This window comes from Magnolia sinica, chromosome 19 (assembly GCF_029962835.1).
Source record: "Magnolia sinica isolate HGM2019 chromosome 19, MsV1, whole genome shotgun sequence".
NCBI classification, from domain to species: Eukaryota; Viridiplantae; Streptophyta; class Magnoliopsida; order Magnoliales; family Magnoliaceae; genus Magnolia; species Magnolia sinica.
The window spans coordinates 16,414,013-16,425,632 of record NC_080591.1 but is presented as its reverse complement, the minus strand read 5'-3'; the positions used below and the strand labels follow the sequence as shown (position 1 = coordinate 16,425,632).

The 11,620-nt window shown below is 41.8% G+C and overlaps 1 protein-coding gene across 1 annotated transcript in view; it reads left to right on the top strand.

Moving 5' to 3' along the window:
* Positions 1-4,879: 4,879 nt before the first annotated feature.
* The window catches only part of LOC131234788 (histidinol-phosphate aminotransferase, chloroplastic-like), a 34,260-nt gene continuing 27,519 nt past the window's right edge, over positions 4,880-11,620 (top strand). The window contains exons 1-7 of the mRNA XM_058231742.1: positions 4,880-5,033; positions 5,194-5,472; positions 7,100-7,183; positions 7,382-7,536; positions 7,637-7,734; positions 8,815-8,923; positions 10,127-10,284. Of these exons, the coding sequence (XP_058087725.1) occupies positions 5,200-5,472; positions 7,100-7,183; positions 7,382-7,536; positions 7,637-7,734; positions 8,815-8,923; positions 10,127-10,284 (877 nt within the window). The 5' untranslated portion in view covers positions 4,880-5,033; positions 5,194-5,199. The remainder of the gene's footprint in view (positions 5,034-5,193; positions 5,473-7,099; positions 7,184-7,381; positions 7,537-7,636; positions 7,735-8,814; positions 8,924-10,126; positions 10,285-11,620) is intronic.

The window sequence follows — 11,620 nt, the reverse complement described above, 5'->3', positions numbered from 1 at the left end:
CTGACCATGAAGGAATCAAACCACTGCCTAGGCGACAGGTCGAACAACAAGCTCCTGCAAAGTCTTTTCTTAGCCCTTTTAACTTTAAACCGCTCTGGTTGCTTCGTGTAGATCTGCTCTTCACTTCCCCTTGCAGAAGTGCAGACTCCACATCCATCTTTTCAGCTCAAGATCATATTGGCCAACTAGCGCCAATCACGGATCTAATAGACATCTGTTTACCGTCAACGCGAATATCTCTGAGAAGCCGATCCCTTCTTTCTAAGCATAACCCTTCGCTATCAACCTCGCCCTGTATCTACGTTGTATCATCCTGAAGATCCACCTTCATCCAACCGCTCTCCGGCCCACTGGAAGCTCCACCTGCTCCCATATGTTGGTCTGGTACAACGAATCCATCACATCGCCCATAGTTACCTTTTACTTCTTAGCACCAGGCTTACCTAGAGTCATCCGAATAGAAGATGAATCCCCTGCAATATTGGAGTCGTTCATGTACCTTGCCTATATCCTGCAGTCATGTTGTATGATTCTTCTCACAGGTGATTGCTCCACCTGCTCTGTAACCTTGTCCGCGCGTCTCAGCCTTCCTACCCTGCTCGCTCATATGGCCATGCCCAACATACCACACACATGCAGAGGTAGCATCCGCTACATCCACTGCAGCTCCACCTTTTGAAGTGCTCCCAATCAACATATATGTTACCGAGTTGTTACGTTTTCATGATTACCCGTGTCCCCTTAGATACCTTAAGAGCACCATCAATACCTGTGTACTTGTAATCTTTTGCCTCAAGTACACTAAGGGCGTGTTTGGACAGGCACGTTGGATGGGAGTGGGTTGTATTAGGGTGGATTGCACACCTTCCAATAAGGTGTCAGTGGATTACGTGCAATCCCACTGAATTGCTGTATCCAGCGTCCTAGCTGTGGCGTGTTTGGACGGGCGGCCTGGATGGGAGTGGGTTGAGTGAGGGCGTGTTTGGATAGGCGTGGGATTGCTTGCCATCCAGGCGCTTCTACTACAACAATACGATGTTAGGAAAACGGATTGGGTACTCCCCTGACAGCAGCCTTTGGCTGGTGGTCGCTGCTCCGTGGGACCCACCATCATGTATATGTCTCATCCATGCCGTCCATCTAATTTAACAGATCATTTTAAGATTGGAGAAAAAAATATTCATGTCCCAATGTTAAATGGACTACATTACAGGAAACAGTTTTAAATGAGCGTCGATAATTAAAATATAATTTCAGGCCATAATAGTTTTGGATCAAGCTCATTTTTATTTTTTCCATTCGTCTGGGGCCATAAAATGATCGGTAAAAATGTATGAACGGAAAGGATGAAACACATCAAACCGTTTTAAAACCTGTGGGCTCATAGAAGGTTTTAACGGCGGACGTTATTATTCTCATTGTTTTGTTGGTGTGTCCGACCTGAGTTTTAGATCTTCCTGATTTTCGGACTCCTGACCTATTGTTGTCTTTAAAAATAGATGGACGGAGTAGATTCGTCGCGGTCATCTCAGTGGACCCCATACAGCCCTGGGCAGAAAGATATCTCTCTGCCCGGGGTCACGTGTCTCTGTCCCTCTCCCTCAGTAACATCTCCGTCCAAACTCCCGTCTTCGGCAAACCAACCCTTTCCCGTTGCATCTGCACCATTACAGACCCCGTCCCTATGTGAAAAAAACCAAAATCCCAAATTAAGACCCTTGTGCATCCACCATTACCGTCATTCAAATCTATCACCATCGCCAATACACTGCATCTATCAGCCGTCGAAACCCTGCTGCATCTCCGGTCATTAACAACAATGGAACGCCGTTGAACTCCCACCTGTTGCCAATCTGAAGAGGTGCATTTCTTCCTGGCCCTCCCACTAAATCCCAGCACCTTAATCCCATCCGGATTTCAGTCGTACGATGGACATGGGAAAGGAGAAAGGCAAGGAGAAAAAACCCCTGTCCAGCGTCGAATCCCGCGGGATTGCGTCGTACGGGTGATAACCCTTCAAATCCAGCGATGAAATCCCTCGCAATCCAGGGGATTTTCACTCTAGGCTTGAATCCACCGCCTGTCCAAACAGACGGCTACTCTGACGCTGTAGGATTGGAGTACCCAATCCAACCTAATACGGGCTACTCCAACGCACGTTGCCTGTCCAAACACGCCCTAAGAGAAATCAGATTCTGCTTCAAATCAGGAACGTGCCTGACATCAGTTAAGGTATGCTCTACCCCATCAAACATCCTGATGCATATCGTACCAACAGCCACAACATTACAGGCAAGGCCATTGCCCATAAACACCTGTCCGCCATCGCACTCCCTGTAGCTGGCTAACCAACTCCGATGATGAGTCATGTGAAAAGATGCCCCTATGTCTAGCATTCACTCGTCCTTACGATCATCGTATGACCGCTTGATAGTAGATACAAACAAAACATTACCAACACATCCTCTCAATCCATCAGACGTGGCAGCATTGACCTCCCTATATGAAGCCTCAGAATCTTCTCTTCGATTTAGGATTTTCACAATCCTTTTTCATATGTCCTTCCCTCCCATAGTTCCAGCACTTTACCTTTCCTTTGCCCTTATCATTGGATTTGGATATGGAACCTGAAGAACATGTACCTTGTTCAGAATTCCTACCCCTTGTAACCAGTGCATCAGAAGATATCCTCATGTTGACGTTAAACTTTCTCATAGCCTTCCCTTGAAGAGCCGAGATAATGGTGTCGACACTCAGGGTTTTATTCGTGCTGCACATAGTGTCCTTGAATGCCTCAGAAGACACTGGAAGAGAATTCAACAACATATATGCCTGTTCTTTAACTTTCATCACTTCCTCCATATCCAGCAATTTGCAAACCAATTTATTAAAGTTGCTGATGTGAGCTTCCAGATCTTCACCCTCTGCCATCTTAAAGTTATACCATTGCCGCTTCAAGTGCAGACGATTTTTAGAAATTTTTTTCACAGAAACATCCTCTAACTTTCCTCATAACTTAGCCGCAGTTTTCTCCCTCATGACGTTGTAGAGAACCTCATCCGTGAGACATAAACGGATTGATGATAAAACCTTCTTATCAAGAGTATTCTACTCATCATCAATCATAGTAGACTTCCGCTCCTTAAGAGCACTATCTTCGCCTTGCTTGATTAAGGAATTCATTATCTTGATCTTCCATAACTTAAAATTATTTTTCCCTAAGTACTTCTCAATCTCATACCTAGTGCTTCCTATTATTACTAATCCCTCAGATTCAGATCTGTGTCCCAACGATTTCTTTGATACCACTTGTTGGAATTTTTGGCCTGTGGAATCACACAGATCTAGATCTAGGATAACAATCCAATAACATCAAGTACACACAAGAGAACACAGATTTAACGTGGAAAAACCTTGCGGGAAAAAACCACGACACAAAGCGACAGATCTCTACTATGAAAATAGAAATTACAAAGAGAGATGACTTACCCAATTTGAACAACCTCGAATTTCACCCTCGCTACACCATTCAGAAACCCTAAAATCCTTTTAGGAACTCTTGAAACTCATTTAGAAAGCCTTAAAATACATTAAAATAGCCTTAAAGACCCATATTTATAGTTTAGGAAACTTCCTTTCGCACTATTCTTAAAGGCGACACAGAAATCTGTAGTCCACATCAAATTTGAAAATGAATCTGCGTAATTACGACTGGTAGAGCGGACCCCATGACCGGTTGAGTATCTCGGACCCAAAAACTGATGCTCGCTAGAATTCGAGTCGAGCAGGCCACGACCGGTCGTGCAACTCCCACGACCGGTCGAGCTAGTCACTCGACCGGTCGAGCATGGTAAAAAAATTTCCGATTTAAGACATCTGACAATAAAAAATTGGTTTAAATATTCTGTTTCATGTAAAATTATGAAACTCAACGGTTGCACCAATGAGAAATGAAACTCAATGGTTGACTGTGAATATCATAGCAAGTAACCTCAATCGCTCACTGCGCATGAGAAATGAAAATGAGTCACCCAAACGAATCACTTCCAGCCGGAACGACTCAGGCCGATTAACTTGGGTGAGTCACGACTTGACTCGAAACCAGATGAGTCCTGACTCAATGCTGATTAATAGGCCACCCTAGCTTTTGAGATGGGGTGGCTTACGAGTGGATGACGCGGAAAAAGCTAGACCGTCAGATTTCACCATCTGGTCTGATATGGAGGCCTAAGGATTATATTTGAGAAATCTATTATCTATCCAGAAACTGGGTAAGCTAGGGTGTGGCCCCAATTGAGCCTATGAACTGGCCCATTAATGAATGTTAATTCGCATGGTTGGGCCCACCTGAAATCGAAGGTCTGCTACAATGGGCCAGGCCTGGGCCTTATTTTTAATTCCCTAGCTGAGTAGTTCGGGCTTGGGATGACCCAGACCTAGCCCATACACGTTGCCGGCCTTCTAGCCCCTGTACAGGAACCCTACACGTGTGCCACGGTGGTAGCAGCGTCCTCGTGATTCGCCTCTTCAGTCTCGTCCGAGTACCTGCCTCTGTAGGTAACCGCACACGTGGAGAGTGTGAACGATGATCTGAACCATACATCCTGCGGACCCAGCCCCTAAATTAATATTTAACCAAAAATTTCTTTGGTTGACTCTAATAAATGCAATTCTAATCACTTAATAAGAGCCGTTGCTGAGATTTATGATTAAGAGACTAGAAGTATCTAAACGATGTGATTTTTGTACCATGACCTAATAAATATTGGAAGCACGATATGGACGGTTTGGATTTGACCCATGTGGGCCACGTATACAGAAAGACAACTGTTCTCCAAACCGTAATCTCCTCGCGCGAATCAATCACGCTCCCAACACTGCCTCGTTAACCGCGTTAGGGTTTTAGCATATCTGTGACAGTGAGCACCACCTTCGACGGTTAGGGTTTTAGCCCGTCTCTCAGCACTACCTGCGAAGGTTATGGTTTTAGCCCATCTGTCCGCACCACATTGGAACCCTTCTTAATATTCCAGGTCTCTCTTCTTCTTCTTCCACACCTCTCTCTCTCTTGTTTTGAAATCTGTCTGTTTGGGTTTTGGAAAGTGGGGTTTTTCTCTTTCTCATATTGCGCTTTGTTCTATAAAAGTTGATTTTTCTTCTCATTTTTCTTGTTTGGAATTCAAATGCATGTAGGTTTAAATGGGTGTTCTTGGTTTCCGCAACACTTCTTCTCTTTGCACGATCGACACCCGTTACAGCTTACATCCCGAATCGCAGAATTCCGCCTCTTTTCCAACGACCCAGAATAGAATTTTCTATAAATTCGAACTGAATCGAACGTCGGCCCGTTGCATGGCTTCGACGATGCCTGTAACGCATGTCGAAGAGGGTGAGGGTCGATTGAAGGGTGACGATTTCATCCGGCCACATCTCCGGAAATTGTCTCCTTATCAACCCATTTTGCCATTTGAGGTAAAAAGCCATTTTGAGATTGAGTTTTTTTTGTTTGTTTGTTTGTTTGTTTGTTTTTTTCATCTTTTTGGTAATGGTCTATGTGCGCGATCAGGATGATTGGTTTTGAAGGAAATGATGGAGTTTTGATTGGTTGAGGAATTATAATATTCTTCCCCAAGACAAAATGTGCTTTTGTTTGGCCAGAAATTCCCTGGTAATGCAACTAGAATAAAATTAATTGAAATTAATTGCAAATTGAAATTAACTTACCAAGCTAAGCTCAAAACATCCACATTCACAGATAGAAAGAAGAAGAAAGACTGTGAGCAAGGCTCCCTCTACCCTTTTCTACTGTAGTAAAAAAACTATTAGCAATTCTTATTGAATGAAAATCTCATAGAAGTTCTCTACATGTGCGGCCATAAGAGCCTATTTATAAGTTACTGAAGACTGCTGTTCCTAATCTACTGCAACTGGAGTTTCTAAAAGCCAAAAAAGAAATATCCAAGAAACTTAAAAAGGGTAATTGTGAGACTTTTGCTATTTATGCTTAAGTGGGCCCCCATCTGGACCTTTTTTTTGTGCACATTTGGAGCGTGCTTGTGTGGGATGAGGAGCAATTGCATCACCCGGCCATCATTTGGGTCAGACTCTTCAGCTGGTGGTCTGTTGTTGATAGCGTGTTGCCTATAGATATCCTATGTGGGAAAACCATGCTTCCGAAGGCAGTTAAAATAGTGGTTGTAAGACTCGGCAATTGGGACTTGTTCAGTCGTGAGTTGAGTGATATTGGATGAGTTGGGGGCGACTTGGCTGAATCGCCTGTATTTCCAGTTTTGATAGATGGGGCCCATGGTTTGGTCATCTAGACTATTGGCCTGTTGATTTGTATCTTGGATGGAGCACGTCCTAAAAAATTTCCAACAGTGGAAGACTCTTAACAACCTATTTTAAGACCTTTTTCAGTTGAATGTGTACCATCATTATTTCTCTTCTCAACTATCTATTTATAGGCTGCAAATCAAAAGGTTAGTTTGTCTTCTTGAGGTAAATATTGTGGCATAGACTATCCATGGCGCGGGACAGATACAAGATGGTCCGGATTGCCTATCTGTGGGCCCCACTTGCCAAAATTGAAAACCCAAGTACAATGAACAAATTCTCAGCCAGATGAGCCAGTCAGGTTGATTCATCCAGACTTTGCCATATCACCTGAATCCCCAGTGACTTCGATGAGTCGGGTTGAGTTGGCTCGAGTCACCCCCGTGTTCTATGAATTGCTATATTGAACTGGATTGGGTCCAACCGAGTCCGATTTGACTCGTGTCAGATGGGACTCATCGGAGTCTTATAACCATGTTTGAAATCGTAAGGCAAAAGATTGGACAAATGTCCATCTGCAGGCCGGCAATTGCTGGTTAAATTTGTCCAATGCAAGATAATTTTGCAGTCTTGTCTCATCCATAATGGGTCCCACCAGATGAACAGTTGATCACTGAAAGGTAGATTCCTTGATGTTCGGTTCAGTTGGACATTATATAATTACTCAGATTTTCATTGGTTATTTGGTGGAGTACTTAAATGAATCTTACTGATTCTGCTTGTGAGTGAGTTGGATTCTATTTTGGACATTTATCTTTTATAGGTTTTATCTACCCGGCTTGGAAGGAAGCCTGAAGACATCATCAAACTCGATGCAAATGAAAATCCTTATGGGCCACCTCCTGAGGCAAGTCATTCCCCCCTCTCTCTCCTTTTCACTATCTACCTTTTACACCTAATGAGTGGTGAAAATTGAACTTCAAAAATTGTAAGTTCGCTATCTTGAAAGATCTACCTTGAATCGGGCTTTATTATGTACTTGTCATTCTTTCTTGCTCAATTGAACTGCAATTTGTTCTAAGTAGAATTTTCAGATTCTGTGTAGGTGGCTGAAGCTCTAGGGTCAATGAGGTTTCCATATGTTTACCCTGACCCCGAGAGCCGCCGCCTGCGTGCTGCTCTTGCTGAAGACTCTGGTCTTGGTCCTGAGTACATACTTGCTGGATGTGGTGCAGATGAGCTCATCGATTTAATCATGCGGTTGGAATTCGATTTTTTTTACTATCTACTTATGTGTTTTGTCCAGTTTGGCTGTCTAACTAGATGAAGTTTCTCTTTTCTTTCGTTTGAGCTTCTGCAGATGTGTGCTTGAACCAGGTGACAAGATTGTAGACTGTCCCCCAACATTTACGATGTATGAATTTGATGCAGCGGTTAATGGGGCACTAGTCATTAAGGGTATGATGTAAAGCTTTCTTTTACAAATTACCATTTCAATTTCTTTCAGTGGTTTGCTTGTAATTTCATTTACCCAATTTTGAAGTTTCACTGGGTATAAAACCTATCTCATTTTGGAACTTCATTGGGTATATGATGGTCAAATCTTCTATTGTGCACTAATAAGGAGCTTCCTTATTGCACAGAGTTCATACAAGTGAGCCCCATTTTTCAGAGCACCAGACTGTTACTGTTATAACCTCCATATACAATTATCCCAAAATCAATCTCTCTCTCTCTCTCTCTCTCTCTCTCTCTCTCTGCCCCCACCCCACGTTTTCTTTCTTTCTTTCTTTGTGTTTTTGGGTGGAGGAACTCAATACCGTTTGATTCTTTTCCTTTGAATCGATGGTCAAGAAAGAAAGTAAAGCAAGAATCTAGTTCAACGGAAAAAGAGGCCAAGATTGGAGTTAGTATCTTTCAGTCTGGGGGATTTTGGGGCATGCTGTACCAATGTGGACCCTATAAAGTGACCTTCTAGATGAGTCAACCATTGGCCCCACTTGTACAGATGCAATTGGCAATAGGAAACTTTCTATTTTGGCAGGCATTCAGCCTCTATTTTTAATTAATAACTCTACTATGGGCATTGCGAGTCTGTAATGGCCAGTTATTGGGCCCAGATAAAATAGGAAGGTTTATGCCGGTGGGTAGCTAATCATAAAAACTTTATCCAATTTACCATTTAAAATAGAAAGGTTGATTTTCTGTGGGTTGTCAATCATAAAACATTTGCCAATCTACCATTTAAGATAGACAGGTTGATGGCTGTGAGTAGTCAATTAGGAAACTTTGTCAGCCTACCATTTAAAAGCCAAGTCCGAATTGCTAGGAGAAGGTTAAGATGATGCAGCTGCTGCTGCTACTGCTGATGATGATTACGCTAACTATACTCTTTAAAGCACACGTTCATGTTGTTGTTATTTGGCCTTTTCAGCCGATTTCTCTCTCTCTCTGATTTAATGATTGTTGATCATCAGTTAGGAATTTTATATTAAGATATTACAAACTAATGTAGATGTGTATCTTACTCTTGTGCAGTACCAAGGCAGCCAGATTTTAGTTTGAATGTCTCTCGCATTGCTGAAGTTGTTGAGCAGGAAAAACCCAAATGCATATTCCTGACTTCTCCAAACAATCCCGATGGGAGGTAAATTATCAATTTGTTTCTTTCTCAGCACAGTATTTGTCAGGATGAAATAACTCATGATGCCAATCAAGAAGAAAGACAACATCCTTAGCTGTGGTTTGGTTTTGCTGACCGGGCAATGATGCATGGTTTATTCTTGAATTATGGGGGTGAGAAATGCCATTTTTATGTGCACTTTGTCGAATTTCTGTGAAGTGGCCTCCAATTTACACAAGGCAAACATTTGTGGTGATTGGGACCATTGATCTGGTAGGTCATGATGTGGATGGGCCATAGGCCAAAAGTGTCCTGACTTGACCACTCTGCATATCCAATTGTTATTACATTTTTCTTGTTGGATGTGGACCATTGTTCATTTCTTGAGTTAATTCTCCATTTTCAGGCCTGAAATCGAAAGCTGTCTTAGTACTATCTCTTGCTTATTGGGTTATGGGGCATCAACATGGTGTCCCACCATATCAACAGTCCTTATTACCGTGCTCAAAGTGTCACATGAATAGTTCAGATACTTTGGTGTGCTCTTCACGGAACTCCATGAATTGCACACAGCATAATAGCATTCCTCTAAAGTAGTGTTCTAAGTAGTTTACGCTATGTAGCATGTAGCATACGCTACCTAGCGTAGCTTAGCCTTGATGCTATGTAGCTCATGAAAACAGGTCGTGCGTAGTCTACGCTACATGATAATTTGCATACACTACACACGCTATGTAGACTATGCTACGGTAGCTCACATTGCAAGTTATTTTTCTCTACAACATTAAAATCAGTTAATGCTTTCAATGATTTATTACAATTTTCTATTTTCAATAAAAAATAGTTAATCCTGTTCAATGCTTTCAGTAAAATAATGTAAGTAACAGTATTAAATCAGTTCAGTTGCTCTTTCCTTACCTTCATACTTAATAGTTCTCCTTTCCTATTACTCCAGGTCGCGTTTGGTTACACTAAATATCATGAAATTTTGTTAAATTTCATTATTAAGCAGTCTAATGTGGTGCAGATTATCATGAAATTGGTGCAACCAATTGCATCCTTGATTAAAAATCTAAATGCCATGTAGCTTACGCCTTACGCTTCAAAGGGGTGAACCCTACACTACATGCTATTTGCTATTCAAAATACTGCTTGAAATTTATCCTAGATTCTCTTTAGACTTTAGAGTCATTTTTACTGAGATCTTTATTATCTGTTCTCATACAGCATAATCAACGACGCAGATCTGTTGAAGATTCTTGATCTGCCCATATTGGTTGTGTTGGATGAAGCATACGTTGAATTCTCTGGATTGGATTCTAGGATGGAATGGGTGAAGAAGCATGAGAACTTAATTGTTCTTCGAACATTTAGCAAAAGAGCTGGTATGTTCAAGTTTAGTGACTTCTTGTAAGTTTAAAGAGGATGATATTTGCACCCCTCGCGTTTTATTCCCACACCCCTTTCTTAATAGTCAAAGCAAAAGAGGATGATAAGTATTTTAGTTCCACCTGAAAGCAAATTTCACTTAGGGCTGCAAGTTGGGTTAGAAGTTGACCTGATCTTGACTGACCCAATCCAAGTTTGGGTCGGGTTGTTGGGGTCCTCTCTATAGCATGTAGTGTATGCTACATTATAAATTTATTTTTTAATTTAAAAATAGGAAAAATATGATAAATAGTAAGAAAAAAGCAAAAAATATAAAAATGCCTAAAGCATGTTCAAATAAGTTATTAATTATCATTTATTAAAAGCTAATCCACATATAATCCAAATCAAATCATTGTGACATCAACAACTTTCTAAGCAAACCATTTTAGTTAATAATATTTAATTGAAACCAAAAGTCATAAGTATGAAAAGAGAAAAAATCTGACAGGATAAGAGTATTTTAATGCGGGGGCATTTTTACACCGGGCTCGAGTGGGGTGGCTTGTGGGATGTAGGGGCACAGTCGGGGTGGGCGGCCTGCAAAACCCATGGATTTGGGGCCCACGAGAGGGCGGAACCCACAGATTTGGGGCCCTCGAGGAGGGTTTGGCGGAGTACCTCACCCACGGATTTGGGGCCCTCAAGGGAGGTTTAGCCGAGGACCTAATCCATGGATTTGGGGCTTGGGCGATAAAGGGATTAATTCACCATGCTCTATCAGTTCGAGCTTTTAGAGCAAGTGCTTAATTGTCCTACATATTTAGTACAAAATATAAATGTCATATTCCTCAAAATCTCAATTAATAGCCTTTAGACTCTGGACTCCAAAGGTCATCTTCATCATCTAATAGATCATCATCATCGTGGTGTAGGCCTCTATCATTAGCATCTTCATATACATCTATATCACCCATGTCATGGGCAGTTGCTCCTATCTCACCTTCCTCTAATATAGGAGCAAGAAATCGGCCCATAGGACCACGTGCACATTAAAGAAAGAGATTCATTGGTCGTTTACTTTTCTTTTTTTGTGAAAAATGTTCTCGCCTTTCCTTTATTAGAGGAAAGTGGAGGATTTGGGGGACAAGGAGGAATGAAACTATTAGATGTTGATTGTGCATTGCTACCAGTTGAATCATCAAACTCTGGAATAGTTGCAATGACACTAACATCAAACGCTGTGTTTTGATCTTTGAGTCATGATGGATCAATTGGAAGAACGAGGTCTTCTTTCTCAGCAATCCATTCATCATCTGAAGCCATGTGGTCCACCAATATAGGATCCATTGC